Source organism: Corylus avellana, chromosome 6 (assembly GCF_965113065.1).
Source record: "Corylus avellana chromosome 6, dhCorAvel1.hap1.2, whole genome shotgun sequence".
NCBI classification, from domain to species: domain Eukaryota; kingdom Viridiplantae; phylum Streptophyta; class Magnoliopsida; order Fagales; family Betulaceae; genus Corylus; species Corylus avellana.
This window is the reverse complement of record NC_142495.1, coordinates 2,595,196-2,614,871: the sequence shown is the minus strand read 5'-3', so window position 1 is coordinate 2,614,871 and position 19,676 is coordinate 2,595,196. Positions and strand designations below refer to the sequence as shown.

The 19,676-nt window shown below is 36.9% G+C and overlaps 2 protein-coding genes across 3 annotated transcripts; one reads left to right on the top strand and one right to left on the bottom strand.

The window, feature by feature from the left end:
- Positions 1-624: 624 nt before the first annotated feature.
- On the top strand, positions 625-3,264 carry LOC132188614 (uncharacterized). The gene is made up of 2 exons (XM_059603127.2): positions 625-2,460; positions 2,777-3,264. The coding sequence occupies exons 1-2, from the start codon at positions 678-680 to the stop codon at positions 2,929-2,931; spliced, it is 1,938 nt and encodes a 645-aa protein (XP_059459110.2). The 5' UTR covers positions 625-677; the 3' UTR covers positions 2,932-3,264.
- Positions 3,265-3,746: 482 nt separating this feature from the next.
- Positions 3,747-19,312, bottom strand: SRFR1 (Tetratricopeptide repeat (TPR)-like superfamily protein). 2 transcript variants are annotated; one of them, XM_088517402.1, is made up of 24 exons: positions 18,848-19,312; positions 18,602-18,711; positions 17,253-17,911; positions 17,070-17,114; positions 16,870-16,971; positions 16,702-16,782; positions 16,224-16,290; positions 15,768-15,868; positions 15,547-15,654; positions 15,096-15,166; positions 14,893-14,949; positions 12,951-13,059; positions 12,774-12,854; positions 12,605-12,691; positions 11,121-11,327; positions 9,827-10,161; positions 8,625-8,711; positions 8,455-8,554; positions 6,897-6,988; positions 6,778-6,816; positions 6,533-6,623; positions 4,871-4,968; positions 4,474-4,783; positions 3,747-4,138 (listed from the first exon to the last, which is right to left on the bottom strand). In XM_088517402.1, the coding sequence occupies exons 1-23, from the start codon at positions 18,967-18,969 to the stop codon at positions 4,495-4,497; spliced, it is 3,138 nt and encodes a 1,045-aa protein (XP_088373528.1). In that variant the 5' UTR covers positions 18,970-19,312; the 3' UTR covers positions 3,747-4,138; positions 4,474-4,494. The 2 variants fall into 2 exon arrangements, with proteins under 2 accessions (XP_088373528.1, XP_059456252.2); XM_059600269.2 differs by having other exon boundaries at positions 3,747-4,073; positions 18,848-19,309.
- Between the last annotated feature and the right edge of the window lie 364 nt (positions 19,313-19,676).

Here is a 19,676-nt window from a genome sequence, read left to right as displayed (position 1 = left end):
GGTTACCTTCATTTTAAAGGGAGCGAAGATGGGCTACATCATGACTTAGCTGCACCTTTAATCTTTCATTTGAAATTAAGCTGTCAAGGTATTAATCCTATATACTATATAATCCCGAAATGGAATTGTGGTCCACAGCCCATTTTTGGTCAGGACTTGGGGCTCAGCTGATGATTAGTGTTTATATGGTAGGTGTGCAAGTGCATAATAACCAGGTGTGGTCTGCTCATTTTGTTGCAGAATTTCATTCTGTAAAATGACATGAGAGCTAGCCACCGTGTGCAATGTGATTTGGTGCAGACGGCAACACGCACGTTCCTTCTGGTCAGCTCAGTGATTCAGGTTGATGGAAATGGTGTTGATGATTCTCACCATCATAGATAGACTCGTCATGTTGTGAATTATGTGAGGCTCGTTAACTTAAAGATCTGATGTTTGAGGCAATGATGTGGCCCAGCTATTGGACAGTTTAGTTTCTTTTGGACAAGTGGTGGCCGCATAGGATGTTTTTTACTCTCTCTCTCTCTCTCTCTCTAAACTCAACTTTTTTGCTTTTATAATCCAAGTCGTGCTCAAATAAATGTACCACCAAAGTCTTTTATAATCATCTTTCTGATGCCCACTATCCATCAAAAAAGCTCCCCGAAGACTCTTCAACTAATTTCCATCTCTTAGCAATGGAGTCCCAACGGCAACACAATCCAACCGCTGAGCCAACATGCAACAAAGCATCTTGTTTCTTTTGTACCATGATCAATGAGCCAGACCCATCAATTAGAAAAGCTAAAATCTCCAAATTCTTTAAAGAAATGCCTCTCAGAGACGACCAAGAACATATTCTCGCCCTCAGTGGGCTCTGGAGGATCGCCATGACTCAAACGGATGACCCAGAATTCCCATCTCTCGGCATCTTTGAGTGCATGGCAAAACTAATCCGCAAAAGCATCAACGACCGAGATTGGCTTCTTAAGGGTCAGAACATCTATATCCCTTACTATGCAGCGCATATTGTCGGCTCCTATACCATGAGCAAAGTTCAATTTGCAGAAAAAGCTGTTAAATCAGGCGTGATATTGCCACTAATGGAGCTTTTGAGAGGTAAGATTAGTTGGGTCGAGCAAAGAGTCGCGGTTCGAGCACTTTGTCACTTGGCTAGCCATGAGAGAACTTTTGAAGCCATTGCTGTGCATGAGATGGAGCTCATAGAATTAGCTATGAAGATAGCCTCCACATGCCTCGACGAGGTCTATGATAAGTTCATTGGTGTGAGAGATTCAAAGAGATTGAAGTACCACAGCGAGCTGCTGACAAGAGGGCTTGGAGTGTTGGAGATTGAGAACAGGAAGGCAGAGGAATGGGCTACCCAGCTTCAATGCTGGTCTCTATATCTCCTAAACTGCTTTGCATGCAAAGAAAGATCTCTCAGTTTAATCTGCAATAACAAATTCTTGCAGGATTTGTGTGGAATGTGGGGTGGTTTAGCATATCGGTCCTCGCCTGCGGGGATAGGACTCATTAGGACTCTTTGCGAGACAAAAACTGGAAGAACAAGTGTAGCAGAATTGAAACAAATCATGCAGAGTATTTGCAGTCTCTCAAGATCCTCCGATGACTGGCAGTACACGGCCATTGATTGTCTTTTGCTGATTCTTAAAGACCCAGAAACAAGATATAACGCTATGGATATTGCAGCTCCAGTTCTTGTTGATTTGGTGGAGCTTGGAGCCACTGGAGGAAGATCAAAGGTAGGAGATACAATCACACAGGCAATCCTAAAAGATTACCACATGATCAAGTATGGAAATTTGAAGTTGAAGAGCAAAAGAGCTGAGCAAGCATTAGGAGAAATATGGGACTTGAAGGTTGAAAGGAAAAAGAGAGAGAAGCTAATGTCTAAACAAGAAGTTGGGGAGAGAAAACTCTTGGCGTGTAATCTGAAAAAGGATGGAAATCAAAGGTTTTGGTCAGGGGACATTGAAAAGGCTGTGATAAAGTACTCGGAGGCTTTGAATTCGTGCCCACTAAGGATGAGAAAAGAGAGAGTTGTTCTTTACAGCAATAGAGCTCAATGCCATTTGCTGCTGAGAAACCCAGAAGCTGCCATTAGTGACGCAACTCGAGCTCTGTGTCTATCCAGTGCGGCGAATCCTCACGGTAAGAGCCTGTGGAGGAGATCACAGGCTTATGACATGGAAGAGTTGGGTAGAGAGAGCTTGATGGACTGCTTAGCGTTTGTCAGCGACTGCTTGAATTCTGAGAACCCCAACAAGCGTACAAAGATCCCGTACTATGCCGCACGTATGATTAACAAGCAGATGAACGCCACGTGGATTTTTGCTCCTGCCAAGTTGAAGAGGTATAATCAACATGAAGGAAAAGTAGAAGAATCCGACGACCACCATCAAGTTGACCATGTGATAAAGATCATGAAAATGAAGAGGAAGGAGAAGGGCCGCCTTGGTAAGTCTTTTACTTAGCTCCCAAGCTATCTTTAATTCTTTTCTAATGTTAAGCAAGCAACTGAATGAAAGAACGGATGGAATTAAGAAGCATATAATTGTAACATAATTAATCTCTAATGTGGCTTAGGCATTTACAAACTCACATTGCTTAGGACCAACCGGTGGATGCTATCATTTATTTGTCTTTTTTTTTTTTTTTTTTTTTTTTGGCTTATCTATGAATGCTGTACTTCATTTCTTGAGCTGATCAATGGTATGATAGAAGATATGATCGACTCTCCATTTGTACTTGGTTGGGCTTTCTTTCTCTCCAGATATACCCACCATTGTAGAAGAGGAGCATTTGGTTGATGAGAGATGGAAAAGAAAGCCAGAGAAGCCAGGAGGGAAGAAGATGACGGCGTCGATGGAGATGGACACATTTCAAAACGGCTGTGTGTATCAGAAATTAGGGTGGAAAAGAACATGATCATTGATGACGGTGTTCAGTCAACCATGCCTGAATGAGACTGACCCTGTGTTCCTGACTCTACAGGACTTTTTGACATTATGTAAGCAAATTTATAAGCTTCCTTCACACTACCAGTTCTATGACACCACAAATTGAATGGGGCACATTTAGACCGAATTATGAAAAGTTTAGTGGGTCCACGTCAGCTTAATTAGAAGAGTTAGAACCTCAACCAATAACCCGATTGCCGGTTTGTCCAATTTACTATACTAATATAATACACCAGCTTGTGAATCCTGGTGACTAGAACTTGGAAATCCACTGCTGTTTGACTCGGCATCGTGATATGATTGGGATGCCTGAAAATGACCTTGATGCCAACAATGAGCAGCCTCACCTTCAACCGCTCTCCGTTTTTTCACATGGACGATTCTTTAGATTAAGACCATATATCTACAACCAATACAAAACCTCCAAGTCTCCAACAAATCGACGGGCAATCTTTCTTTCTACCCAAATTAGATTTGATTCATGTCGTATCCTACCTAACGCACTAAATCATGCTTCTACGTAAGCCAAAAACAAAAGATAATTTAGTTAAGAGTAGGTAGCATAAATCTTGGAGTGCTCCGCAGAACTATGAATGCAGGATAGTGACTCCAATTCGAACCCCACTCTGAAGAAAAAAAGTTCAGACAGCACATACATATGCTTTACAGCTCAAGTCATGAACGGGCTAGAAAAAATTCAGATGAAATTATTAGGAAAAACACTGCAAAAAGAAAACAAAACACCCCAAGGGGGTTAAGGGGGAAAACCAGGCTAGTTAAATCTACACCAAGTTAACAGAATATATTAATCCCTTTTGGGCTGAATCATGTCAAGCATATTTATTTTCATTGTATAAATATAAAAAGAGGGGGCCGGGGGGGGGGGGGGGTGGGTGCGGGGTTTGGGGGGGTTGGTTAGGGTAATATTTTATTATTCCAGAATGGTGTACCGTACATTAATGTACAACACGCAACTTTTACAATGCCACAAGCCGGTGTGGATTTGGAGATTTCTCGCCTAAAATTTACCATCCTCCACAGGTCCAAGATAGTACAATCATCCACTGCCAACAGTTAAACAGCTTTTCCCTTGCAATTTGCAATGTTTTGCTGCATCAATTCGCCCACAAAGATGAGATTACTGCATATTTTACTTTGGCATCACCAAGACAAAGCTGCAATTATGTATAGTCAATAACATGCCAAACAAGTTAATTTCTTATCTACCCTAAGTAAATTTTATTACCTCAAAATATTACTTTATTACAGCGATATAGTTATGTCATTTAGCAGCGAGGTTAAGAATGGCGAGTGCAGGAAAAAATTAATACGATTTCATGATCATTTCCTTTATATTTTCAACCTTCTGGAACAAGTTCTTTCAAGTTCTCTTGCAACATTTTACAAGACAACTGGATTTCAAAATGCAATGGAAATAAAACAAAAGAGGAGAGGTCCATATTCATGTCCCATGCCACATTTATCAGACATAATGATGTAGTTAACTCACCTCTTCAAAATTTAAAGCAGTTCAATCATCATAGGAGCTCAAAGCAGCCACAACTGCTCCCGTTGTTACAAAAGCAGATGTCACATCTGGGAAATCTTTCCAGGAAGTTGTCACCTTAAGAGATGGATATAACCAACTTTTCACAGATTCAACAAAGGAGCTTGGATCAAAGCTTAGAATGGCTACCCAATCCACCTGTATATTTGGAGGTATGTTTCCCGTAAACTCCATGTTAGCTGCAAGAAGTAATCCAAGCATAACGACAAACCCAACAACAGAAGAACCCCTTGACAGCGGCATAAAATTGTACCTGAAAGAACCAATTGGGTTTATTAACACAACTATAAATTGTCTGCAGCAAACGAACCATTTCTGTGCACTGAAAATCACATTTTACCAGTAGTATGTCATCCTTAAGATTGCATCTCTCACATTTTCAAGTACACTGGAGTCAGTAGACCCATAATTCTCACCGCAATAAGCATTGCGTATAGCCTGTCATTACATAGTAGGCACATGCAAATGTTACAGCTGATTCAACATGGATGAAAAGGAAATTAAAAACTTCAAATCTCCAAAGAGTGAAAAAAAGCATCACAGAAAGATGCAACTGATACGATTGATTTAGCAAAAGAGAAACAAGAATATATAGACTCCAATATTATATGCACAATGAGGATGAGGATCTAGGAGAAGTTCCCTATAGTTGAAAGTTGAAATGCTGAGTGCAAGAGAGAAAACATTGTATCCAAGTTCTAAGACTACCACTGACCTAGTGGTCCAGTTGTATCCAGCAGCCTCACCATGAAAGAAAATGTGGATCAAGTCATAAAATCTTGCTTAAGCAGCTTGAGGCTAGGCAAGGTATTGGGATCACCGTCCTAGAGGCCCCTAAGGTCACCTAGAGCTCAAGTGCAAAGTGCAAGGCATGGCAGAGCCCGAGTTTAAGTGCAATGCGTGTAGGAAAACTTAAAAAATAGAAGCAGTTTGGACAGAAAATTGAATAATATTGTAACTTTACCGTATGCAATGATACAGATAGATTAGATCTTAATATATATGACAAATTCAACCACTCAAGCACATCAATTCACGAAATATGTTCAAAGAACAAAATGCATTGATACAATATAAACAAGAAGAATTTCCAAATTTGAAGTCAAAGCAAACAACAAAGATAAAAGGTGAAGTGCAGAATTACAATAGCCACTACAAAGGATTCCTTTCATTTGCTTAAGGTTCTAGTTTTAAATATCTCATCTTAAAGTTAAGGAACAACATTAAAGCCAAGAAACCATGATAATATGGTCAAATTGCATTTGATACAGTTACCAGAAATATGAGACTTTGATTAATATGAGCTTAGAAGAAAAGCACATGCTTTTGTGCTTGAGCTGTGTCCATAGAAGGTGCCTTCCGGAGGGACTCCATGTGCAATGTGAGCCTTGCTGAGCTCCAGGCTTAAAGCAAGCCTACACGTACTTCTAATAAAGCTAGGCTGAATAGGTAGCTACTGATGCGCCACATCTGGGCATCACTGAGCTCAAAGCTTAAAGCATGCTTAGGCGCCCTTACAATACTGCTGGACTAAATACCTATTTTTGCTAGGTTATAGTTGTGAAGAAATTTACAGTAGCTTTACTTGCATCAGCAGTCTGTTTTTTCAACAAGGAACTCCATAAATATGTCTAAGCCATCTGGTTGGGATCATGAGAAAGATGAATCTGTCAGGGTTGTTTCAGAACGTTTATAGAGCTGTAAAGAGTTACAACACCAGAGTGCAGCACATCCAGTGGAGAAAACTACCCAGTAGGGAGGAAAGTACATCTCCTGAGGAAGACTGGTTGAGTATCGTCTAAAGAATAGAAACTGAATAAAATAAAAAAAGTCCACTTGCATTGCAGATTAAGCTCAACTAGTTCTGAGATCCAGAATCTAACAACATATCAAGAGGTATGAAATCCCCAGGAAAAAGCTATGGCTCAAACTTTTAAGTAGTGCACTTTGCTCATGAAATATAGGCTATATATGTGTAAATATGAAATCTAGAGTAACATACTTCCCATGCCGCTGTCATTTCTGCATCAAATTCATCCCATCTAGAAGGCGTACAGGGTGTTCTGATTGCAAAGTCGAATCTGCCTTCTCCCCTAGGAATATTATTTGATGTGTGAAATGTAGAGAAAGTTACGTATAATGGATTTTTTTTTTTTTTAGAAAAATAAAAAATAAAAAAAATAAAAAATAAAAGGTAAAGGAAAGGAAAAAATGCAAGGCAAGCAGCAAAGCAAAACTATAATTTACATTTTTACTAGGGTTATCCTCGTCCCTTCAAGCCGCTTCCTGAAATAAGCATAAACAATAAAAACTAGGAATTACAAGAAAGTTGAATGCACAGGATATTAAACTTTAGTTTCTATTACCCCTCAATGGCAGTACTGTTGCACCAAGTAGCCAACCAGAAGTCCTCACCAACGACTCCGTAAAGATCAGAGCAGGATTTTGCATTGATAATCTGCGTGTATGTTAAAATTAGCTACCATATTGAATTTTCAATAAATGAAAAAGCATATATGTCTGACAAAGGTAATCATGCAAAACAAAATCAACCCAAAAAGTACGATATAAAGGTGATAATATCATATAAAATGGAATGTTTTTTCATTTTCTTAAGTCCTCTATTAGATTACTAATTGTCCCAAAAACTTAAGCCGATAGTAAATGTTTAATTTAATCATTTAACTAATATACTAACACTTTCGGTTACATGTGGCCCAAACTCTCCCTCAATAAGTGAGACCAACAAATAGAATATTTAACTTAAATGGGGGTATAATGTGGAGTTAAAGTTCAAATTCAGGATCTCTATTCTAATACCATGTTAAATCATTAAAGGGAAAAGTCCACATACTCCTCAAACTACAACCCAATTAATAATGTTCCTCAAAATTACCAAAAATTGTCAATGCCCCAAAAAACTTGTAGGAACAGGGGTGGCCAACCCTTTGGCCAAAAGGACCTTAGAATCTTCATGGATGAAGAATGGAAGAACATCAATTTACCTAGGAGACTCTCTTTTGGTGCTCATCAGAATTCATCTGAACCTAACATCCAGTTTGCTTCTCCAAGGCTGTCTTTTGCTTCGCAACATCAATCCCACTACGGCCTATGAGCCTTGAGACACCAGGGACACTCTCCAACGTGTGCACATAGCCTCTCTCCACTGCCATGAAGGTAACATTTTCTCTATCACACTTACACAAGATTTTCTATTCACTGGCTCTAAGAGCAGACCCCGTCTGGAAGCAACCAGACTGCACTGAAATCAGTTGCATAAGGGATAATTCTGATCAAGTTTGTGCCCTTTTGGCCTATGGAAGAATGCTATTCACCACACATAGTGACTGCAAAATTCGCAGATGGAACGTGTCCATCATAGAAAATTTTCGACCAAAGATCACAACCTTGCCTCAAAGAAATCCATTTGGCCAAGTTGTCTCAAACATCCTGTTAGGGCTAAAAATCCATTTTGGCCAAGGGATAGCTCACGCCATGTTCCAGCAGGGTTTTTCGGTTTTTTTTTCGTTAGTTTTTTTTTTTTAAGGAATTTTTAGAAATTTTTTTTATTAAGGGTTTTTTTCATTGGGGGGGACATTGATAATTTTTGGTAGTTTGGGAAAAACATTGTTGCAATCAAAAGTTTGGGGGGACTTTATCAATTGGGTGGTAGTTTGAGGGAGAAATGTGGACTTTTCCCATCCTTAATTGTCTCAAAAGCTTAAATTGATAGGAAAGAGTGAATTTAATCATTTAACTAATGCTTTAACATCCCTAAAATATTATAAATTTGGGATAAATGCATTTTTAGTCTCTATGGTATGGGGTTTTGACAAATAGCTTCCTGAGTCTTAAAAAGTAAATGATCATTTTTTGTCTGCACAGAGACTAAAATAGGTTCAAAATGACTGTAAAAGAACTCACATCTTTCAGTTTCCCATCTTCGGATAGATCAATAACTTCATCTGCCTTGCTGTACACATACAATTTCTCCCTTATGATAGTCTTTGCAACATCTAACGTTCTGCAGCATTAACAAATAATGAGAATCATAAATAGTTTCACGCTAAAATCAGTCCAGAATAGGCTTTTACCTTTCATAATTTGGGAAGTAGCGAACAACTTTTGCCTGACCAAGAATCATTGGAGTGTGAGAGCCAAATCCAGCATTGAACTCTTCACTGAATTGAAGCGAATCCCATAGAACCAAAAAAACCAACACAAGTAATTATTTGAGTTTATTTCTCAATTATTCAACTAAAAAGCTAGATTTTATGATAAAAATTAAAGATCATCCAAACATTGGCAATCAAAATGGCTTTGATATCGAGCAACAATTATGATGTTTTGTCCAAGTAAAAACTGGCCCGACCATATTTTGACAATAAGTGCCTACATTTGCAATAAACCCAAATCTATTTCTGGGCAACTGAAAAAAAATGGAGTTGTTCTTAATATATATGTAATATTAAAGCTAAACATGCAATTTTATATATATATATATATATATATATATTTCCATATGCATCATTTATCTTCTGTACATATAACTCAAACAAATATGTCAGATCCTGGAGGTTAGAGTATCTGGATTTTGCATCCCGCATCCGGAATAAAAATTTCTGTCCAATCCAAGTTAATGAAAGTTGATAAGACAAAATATAACCGCCCAACAATAAGCATGGACAGTCAGCAAACATAGAGCTAGAAAGATTCAATGTGAACCTGCCAACATTAGGGTTATGATTAAGGTAGAGCGATGCTAAGCAAAGTGGACAAGGTCCCTAACAAGACTAGGTTTAATTCAAACAAGCCGTCGCCCAGCCAACATGAGCCAACTGACTAGCGATCCTTTTCTTCATAGATGTTGACAGTGTTAACAAATATTAAAGGTAACCGGTTGAAGGCTTGGTCGTCTCAGGTTGGTGCCTGTGCCTGAACATTCTTATTAATTCATCTTATAATACTCATTTGACATAATCTAGTTAATCTTAGGAAAGAACGCAGCTCTAGGGTTGCATCACCGTGTATTAAAGAATATATTAAAAATGTGATATTTTAATAAAATATTATAGCAGGCACAAAAGATACTGAACCAAATAACACAGATATATAGAGTAAAACAAACTTAGAACAAGAGAAATGTCTAAAAGCAACAAATGGATACAGTAACTTATTTTACAGAAGGAAATAAATTAGCTTTCAAACAACAAAATTTAGAAATTTAGAAATTTCTAACACAACAAATGGGACCACAGTCAGACATTCTAGTCTACTTGGCATTAAGATGGAATACCTTAATTTGTTAATCCACACAACTGGGTCACAAGGTTCAGAAACCTGTCTCCATTTGACAGCCAATGAGTAAACATCTTGCCATCTCATCATAGAACGGCCAAATGATCTTTCTTCTGTAATCCCATATGAAGTCGATGGCTCTGAGAAACCGCTTGTACTACAACCAGCACCACCTCTATTCTGGCTGGCCATATTAATTCTTTCCCTTCTCCGGGCTCTCTTACCATTCTTTGATGTATTTTTATTAGAATGTTTCCATTCCACTTGCAAGGACCGCCAAGCTTTTGAAACCTTCTGTGCAATTTCAATAGCAGCCAATCCTGCCATGCGATGCTGATACATTATAAAATATGAACAACATTAATAGAACATACAAGGAGAACAGAGAAAATAAGTATTGGCATCCATATTGGATGAGTCAGGATGACTATGGATGACTAGTCAACAATTTAAAGAGCATGTGAGGAGATTCAGAGAAATGAAAACATGCAGAGTTGATTTCTAAAACTGAGTGAAAACACAGTTGATTGATAAAGTTAAAACTAAATTAAACTAAAATATGAAGAAGAAAAAATGCTAAAATATTATTTCATAAAAACCATGTAGAATGAAGTCCACTTTAATAGGTTTAAATCGTAGTAAAAGTCAAAACTATTATAACATTTTCCCATGATGAAAACCGATACCAGCTCTGTTAGTTTAAACAACTTGGATCAAATTGTAAAACACAATACTATTATGACATTTTCCCATTATGAAAACCGATACATGCTCCATTAGTTTAAACAACTTGGATCAAATTGTAAAACAAAGCCAAAGTCTGATTGAGAATGTTACATGTGCCCCATTTTATCTCCTGAACAAATATTTAAACTAGTCATAATCATATGAAAAAAAAAAAATTGATGTAGCTACAGAAAGTGTAATTCTTTTACTCAAGCAACCAAATAAAAAGATCATACAACCAAATAAAAAGATCATATCTGATTTTGCTTTTGTTCCCAGTATGACATATGGTAAAATCACAAACGTCCATAAACAGTGCACGACCATCAGCTTCTACTGAACGTAGGCATTTAAGACTAACATAAACCAAAATAAAAGAAATAACAGTGTCATTTCACCTTCCCCCATAAAAAACAGTCATTTTTTTTAGCAAGGCAATAAATGTATGATAATAAGCCTTTAATGGATTAAAATAACATTTCACTAAATGGCCATGAAAATAGAAAGAATGTTAAGAAGAACAAGTAATGGAGATCAACTTCAAATTCATCATTGATATGAATCACCTGACGCCTATTCGGTAAGAAGCCAGGACAATGATATTGGATTTTCCTACCAATGGAATCAGCAACCTGCAGAAGAGCAGCCTTCTGTTTTGTAACAGCAAAATCTTGCTTTCTCAGCTTACCCTTCTTCAATGATTCCCGCAAGGGAGGCTGCCTGAAAACCTTTTCACATACATTCTTGGGGTGCAACCTTTTGCACCAGTACTCCTGAAGATCCCATAAACAAATACGATAAACATGAATTTAGAAGAAAATTTTCAGATAAAATAAAAAGTGTGCAGCAGGAAGCAATTCTTTAATGCTTCTTGCATTGTTATCTGACTTGTAATATATACAAATAACAGAATCTCACCTTGCTGAATATATTAAACATTATAACAGTTAACCCAAGTCGATGCTGAAGCAATGGAAAAGCAATAAAAATGAATTGGTAAATTCCTACTAGCTGATAATTACATTAGGAAACATTTATTGTGTGTTCCTGGCCACAATATCTGATGCAAAGCCATCACATGCTCGTGGAAATTTTTACACCGTTTCTCTCAAGAAGAAATTGATGGATAGATTGAAAAATCTAGTAATATAGAATTATTCTGAAACAGATGTCATCATTGAAAGGCTATGTTTCAACTTTCACGCCATCTTCATTTGGCATGGATGTCTTCATTTCCTAAAGAAGATTAGCACAATGATGCGCTTAACCCACAAACAACCACATCTATACATATCATTAATGGTCACTCTTTGGGCACGCTAACCTCAAACAGTGAACAAAAGGAGGTTTATTTAGAAAAATGGATTGTTAAAAAAAAAAAAAAAATTCAATATTATAATGACCAGCTTCAGAAGCTCTTAAGCTTCCTGAAGCAAGTGTCAGGAAAATTCTCTCTACCAATCCAATTCCCTGCAACATTAAAATGGAACACAAATTTGAAGCCAAAAGAAAAATCAGGACTTTCATCAAGACATTAAAACATATAACTTTTCCTTTTATTAATTTTGATAATTATAAACTTTTGGTATCATTAAATGAAACTCCATTATAATTAACATTGCATTCAATTATTCAAGGCATTTACAGCTTGTCATTAGTTAACACCTATAAGACTCCTTTTACATAGTTGATTTATCATAGGGACTTGAGATTGAACTATGATTTACTTATTTCATTTAGCCTAAAATAGAAGCTATAAACATAACACAGCTTCCACTTGTGTATTGTGTCCATGGCATTCTTATTTCCAACAGGTCTTTTTTTTTTTTGACAAGTAATTTGCAACAGGTCATTACTGATTCAAACTACAAATATGTCAGCAAATAAGAAATTATAAAAGATTAGAACAATGCATTGCAATTAAGTGATTGAAAGCAAGTAGTAAGAGACACTTATCAAAAAAAAAAAGAAAAGGAAAGTAGTAAGAGACTACAACAGAAATGAAAATTATCAACAAGGAGAAGTATAATCTTCATAAACATATATTTACCTTAAAGAGTGCGTCAATATCTCCATCAATGTCAAACCAGCAAAACTCACTGTTGATTTTAGAGGCTGTATACAAAGCAATCTCTTTCTGCAAAAGAATAAACATGATACTTTTTACATCTCATCACAAAAACTAGGGTTGGAAATGCATACATACTTGCAAAACAAACCTGATAAAAGGCCAGGCATTGAAGCACAAATTTCTCCATCGAATCTAATTCCAAATCTAGCGCAGCATCATAGTCTTTGACCTATGACCATCAAATCAAAATTTAGTATTTTAAAGCAAAACAGCAAGAAATAGGCAACTTCATTTAAACTAAAATAAAATAAAGACTCTTCAATACCGCCTCTCTATATTCTCCAACTGCGTGGTAACAGGAAGCTCGTAAATACAAACACTCAATGTTATCATTCTCAATGCTCAAACCAGCTGATAAATCTTTGATTGCTTTCCTGTAATATTAAATCCAGGCATTTAACCACCAAAAACAAAGGTGAAATTGCTGATGAAGAAACAACCATAAAAAAGACTAAAAATAAAAGTACAAGCTAATGTTGACCCATCAGTTCTATTTTAAGCATAGTAGCAGACTATTATAAGCTTGTTCAGGCAATTCTAAAGTAAATTGGGCTTTTCCATCATTAAATTCAAAATACTATGAAAAATGGTTATCCCATTCCCGTTGATTATGGACGTAGGAGATTGAATAAAAGCTAAAAGGGATGCTATCAACCATGTAGGCATTCTAGCACCTAAATACCACCTTAAGTGGATTATTAAATTTTTTATTAGTTATTACATTTGTATTTTTCTCTTCTGCGACTTATGTTTTCCATTCATTCATTGCTGACAGGCTCTGTGTCTTAATACTTTGTTCCTCAAGAGAAGATGTCTCCACCTTATTTCTCTTCATCTTCCTCAGTTCATATCTCATTGAAGATATCAATAGAAAAATAGAACAAATAAAATTTTAAAACATGGACGCCGTAAAGCAGAAACAGAAAATCTACATTTTGGAAACGGCTAGATAAACACATGGCATGTGGCAAAGACCAGGTTTATCAAAAGAGATACAACACAAGGTAAGAGCTTGAAAGATTTTAGGCACTTTCTTGCAATCTAAGAGAGCTTGCCTCTTTCTTTAAATTCAGTCAGGTTGTCAACGGGAAGAAGTTTAGGATCTTAATGCTAGATGCTGAGACGGACAAACAATAAAAATTAAAAATTAAAAAAAAAAAAAGCTGCAAGGAAAAATAAAAAGTAAATAAGAAAAAAGGGTAAACTATAAGGATCACCCATGCAATTTTAGTGTATGCTTGCGAAACATGGTAAGAAATCCTGTTCTCATTCTACATTCACCATGAGATAATGGAACTAAGATTGTAGCCCAGGTCTTCATAACCAGAAGTCTACCAAAGGTTGTTCCCCTTTGAGGGTTAACCACCTGAATAAACTTCAGAAGAAAAGAGAAGGGGGAGACTGGGTTCCAAACTAAAATAAATATTCCCAATCCCTCCTCTTTAGAAATTTCTGCAAGCTATTCCCATTCTGCACTCAATGGATGCCATCAGAGTGATTGGCTTCTGTAATTAAAGCCATTGTCAAACAATTTCCAAAATTTTAAACCCCAAAGGCCTCATTTACACCTATATCTTCGAACACAACAAAAAACCCAAAAAATTATAAGAAAATAATGCTTGCAATAGCTGAACTTACAAGAGATATTCGGAATAGGGAATTATTGTGTATATTGTTCACTAGAAGTACAAATTTAATGGGTGAAACTAGAGTGGGTTAATGATGTCCAGGCCTAAGATGTGGAAAGTCAAGATGGATCAATGGCCATATGGGAAGATATAAGGGGAAAAAAATCAAATGCATTTGAAAGAAGGAACGAGTAGTGTCAATAAGGCAAGCACATGATGTTAGATGGTTTCAACATAATCAAACTAAAACTTTCGTTTACGTATCAAAAAAAAAAAAAACATTATCAAACAAACAAATGCACCTATATGAATGAACACCATGATTTAAGAGAAAGGAGTAGACAAGGTGAAAAACACACCCAAAAAAAAAAGAAAAAAAGGTAGTTGTGGGGTAGGGGTGGTCTCCACAAAATTTGGACTCCTTGACTCTTTAAAGAGCTGAAAATGGCAACGATGCTCAAGCTCTCTTCAAGTATCAATGATGAGTACATAAGATCATGCTCTTTAATGAATAAATAATACTAACATTATATCAATAATGAAAACCTTTTAGATTCTCAAAAATATGATAGAACATACCTGTGCTCTCCCATGCCGTGGAGCAGTAGCCCACGCAAATGATAGGCTCTGGCAAACCTATTCAATGAGGTATTAAGACTATCAAGTATGTCTAAAGTATACAGGACAGAAATGAGCATCTTAGTCAAAATCAGGCATCAGAAAAATTCAGCGTTTTAGAAATTTACAGCATAAGTGGCATCTTAAAGGTAAACAATGCTTACCTTCCATCAATTTGTAGAACTTCCTGAAGGCATTCCAAAGCCTTTGTTGGGTTTGCCAAATCTTGAAAGAGCTACAACAAACCACACATCCACAACCACAAAACTTGTTATAGCTGCTTGCCTCATGAAAGCCAAATATGCAGAACCTACTTGATGCATATGAGGGATGCAACATAGAACAAGAGAAGCACAAAAGGAGCAACTAGAAGGATACATTAGCGCTTATGAAGGAAAATAATTCCGCAGTCAAAAAGGAATTATTAGATTACAGAGAGAGATTTGCACCCATTATAAATTCCATGACAGGCTTCTTTTACTTGTAAATGAAACCACTGGACATATGCATAGATGATACTTAGATGCGAAGACTTTTTTTTTTGTTGAAGCATAAATAGATAGAGGTCCACAAGATAATCTCACAGGGTAAAACAGAGTAATTGCTCATGGATACCTGGGTTAGATGAGCCCAAGCCTCAAGGAAATTCCGATCCAGTTCAATTGATTTCATATGTGCCTCCTCAGCCTTTCTATATTCACCAATTGAAGATAATGCCAAACCCTATGAAAGCCAATATTTGCTCAGTCAACAGTAAAAAATATATATTTTCCAAGGTAAAAGTGCATGACCTTCTACTAGACAATAACAGCAAGGCTTAGATGTTGAATACTCACCAAATATGTGTATGCAGAAGTATTATTCTTGTCGAGCTTCACACATGTAGACAGGTCCTCGACAGCAGCATAGAAATCCTTAAACTTAAAACTAACAATTCCTGCAAATAAAAGTAACCACTTGATCACTTGTATGCCACAGAACTGCCATTTCCTTTTTTGAAAAAAGGTATTATGCCCAAGGTTTTTTTTTTCATATAAAAAGGTGACAATGCTGAAGTCTCGGTATCTTCTAATGACACCTTTTTATTTTATAATTCTATAGAAAACAACTACCATAGGAATTATTAAATGTCTCAACTTTTATAGTTAACTATACTATCAAGCTAGATAGACATCTGTCTCTGAAAGTTGAACCATGAGTAACTATTAGAAGATGTAGCCAAGTGTCAGCAGCAAGTGATTTCAATATAATCTGTGACATAAAATGGAAAGAGTTGGGCCTAAGCAAGTTACCCCTTTCATGTAAGATATCTGCTGAGTTTGGTTCAAACTCTAATGCTTTTGTCAAGTCTTCAATAGCCTGGTATCAAGAGGGAATAAAATGTTGTGTATATATGGATCAGTATTTCTACAAATGCAAATCCTATGAATTTTGGGTTACTCAACATATAAGTAATTTGAACCATGTAATAGCAGCCTCTAAAATTTCAAATATAAATAAATCGATTGTTCTGTTACAAAAGGAGTATACTGTGTATTGCAAACCTCTTAGCCAGTTGTCCAGGGCATCATTTTTGCCCAAGAAATTATTTATTTATGAAAGCTAATATGCTATGCATAGGCAGAGAATCCAAGCCCTCTATCCATAGATGAGTAAGTCAGTCATATCTAGGAAACCTTAATAAGCATGATTGATCACATGAACATTCATAAAACAAAGATCAGCATGTATAGAAAAAGACAGTAAACAAAGGTTCCATGCCACACTTACCTCAGCAGATTCCCCTAATGCAGCTCGAGCTTGCCCTCTGCGCTTCCATGCCTCACCAGCAGATGGATTTGATTGTATAGCCTAAGATATAAATCATAAAAATTACTTATATACAGGTGTCACAACAATATTTGTTCAACAACATTCAGATATTAATTATTCAAATACCTTCGTAAAATCACCAATAGCAGCTTCTAGTTCTCGTAAGAATGCATTTGCTGTTCCTCTTCCTATTAGTGCCTCAGGATAAGTAGAATCCTCCTTCAGTATCTGGGAAATGCTTATAAAACTTATTAGTCCTATTATTCTAGCTCTCGTAGGAAGTCCAAAGACAATCATCAGATTAACTCACAAGGTCCACGTTTTACCTGGTCAAAGATTGAAATGGCAGAAGCATATTTCCCTTCATTAACCTGAAAAAAGAGAGATTATAATATTTAACAGAAGGCATGCCTTTAAACAGTTAGAATACAGTACAAATACTAACCGCAATGAAATTTCTTCTTCTTCTTTTTTTAAATTCTGTTCCAAGACATGGTGATAAAAATTACCTGTGCTATACCCCTCGATAGTCGAAAATCTACACTTATTGACTTGGTCTTTGAAATCCTAGCAACACAGAACTTTTTATTTCTCTTGGCTTCCTCAGTTATTTCATTATGTATGTCAGATTTGTCACTCAACTTGCTGTGAGTTTCAGTTGTACTGCTTGAGCTGTCGCAATTCATAGATAATTTACTGCATGGCTCAGATGTATCGCTTAAGTCGCTAAACGAATCAGACTCATAACTCAATTTATCGACAATATCATGATTCCCATTCATTTGGCTCTCAAAATTTGTATTCTCCTGGGATTTATCACTAAATCCATTGCACAGGTCAAGATTATCACTAGACTTGCTATGAATCTCGGATTTATCCTTTGAGTCGCTGCATAATTTAGATTCATCACCCAATTCATTGTTATTCGCATAAGTTTCACTTGAGTTACCATTCGTATGAGGTCCTGAGCCAGATAAAGACATAGATGACCTATATTCCATCACATTGTTTTCATGTGTAGTACTTCTTTCTTGTTTTGTAATCCTCACAAGCTCTTCCAGTTCTAACAATTGCTTCAGATCTGCAGTCTGATGCACAGCATGTTCATACCCTTTCTCCCAAACCAAAAGAGCATCCTCTTTCCTTCCCAAAGCAGAAAATGCACAACCTAGAATTAAAAACAAATTAAAATAAAATAAAACCTAGACTCAGCGCACAATACAATACATGAATCCCAAAGACTAATGCATTTTGCACCTTGAGTACAAGAACAAAGCAAAACAACAAGAAAGAAATACAAAGAAACCAAATAGAGAAAATGCATTTTTCACTATAGTTGCAAATAAATGAGCCAATTTTTTCATCAAATAATAATTAAAAGCACCAACTAAGGGCGCATTCAAGAGACCATAAACAGAATACATTTTCAACATGCTTATCACAGTAAAAATTTCTTTGCTTGCATGGAGCATGAGTATAAAATGCAAAAGAATAGTTCTGTAGCAAAGGGAGTCCTAAGAAGATCATATTTATAATTTAAGCAGGCTAGAAGCATTTTTGTGACTGTAGGCAAATTCATCATTACTTTAATGTTTTACATTGCTTCATAATCAGGTACAAGCCTTAAATTTAAAACTTCCAAAGAACAAATATTATTTATTCATTTCATTAAACCCTAACATTTCTCACCTAGCACTGCATCAATTATTCGCATACGTATTCACATTTAGCACAAAGTGCGTACTAAAATTTTCATTAGGCTAAGAATTGAGGTCTGACTGATAATATTTAATTGGAATTGTCTAAAATGAGCGAAATCAGATCAGATGTTCATTGGAGAATTTGAGCGAAGAAAGACCTTTGAGGATGTAAGCTTGAAGAAGCGTGGGGTCGAGCTGAAGCGCCTTGTCACAGTCCTTAATCACGTGCTTGTGGAGCTCCAATTGGCTGTAACAGAAGGCTCTATTGCTGAAACCAACATTCATAGTTACAAATCAGAATCAGTCACCAAATCCTCTTCTATGAAAGCTAACCAATCAATCATGGAAATTTGAAGACAATATCAGTGGGTACTCGGAATCGAGAGAAGTGCGTGTGTACGGACCAGATGTCTTGGATGGCGCAAGACTGGGAGAGGAGCGAGTCAAGGACTCGGATGGCCTTGGACCAGTCCCGAGAGCTGCAGAGCTTGGCCAGCTCAACTCGCTCCGAGATAGCCGAGGCCATGAGTTGACACGGACGAGTTAAGTCGCGCGGATCGGCAAAGGCACAGCTGTGTGGTCTCTCCTTGGGTTCCTTTCTTCGTTCCAACGGCTTCAAAGCGAGAGAAAGAGACTGAAAAAGGAAAGGGTTTGGAATGAGGGAGAGGGGTAAAATTGGAAAATGTGTGGAAAATATAATTGAAGAGTTGGAAAATTGGGGAAATGGGGAATGGGGAGGACGGAGTAGAGGGTGTGGTGGATATGCGATGTTGTGCGTGCGAATTACACGTGTCGTGGAGCTTCAGATTCATTGGTTGTACGCTTCGTTTGGTCCGTTGAGGGCCTCATTTTTTAAATTTTGTCCACGAACAGGTCACCGCCGGACGGTCTCCATGGGACTCGCCTAGAAAGCGCGCAATGTTCTGTCGCGTGTTCGTTACTTCGATGTCCTCTTCGTACGAACAGCACCGCTCGGCCGTTATGACTCTTTTTCTTTTCCTGATAATTCCTGCCTCTTGTTCTTTTAAATGGAGGGAACAAAAAAAATAAAATCTTCTATGAATCTCTTTCAAGCTAAGCTTTGTAAATCTAGTAAAGTTCAGTCTCTATGTCTATGCCATATCTAGGGGGTGTACATCCAAGAAAAAATTAGATGTGGCATCAAAAATAAAAAATTAGATATATATTTAAAAATTAATTTTTATCTCCCAATAAGTTTTAAAAAAAATTTTG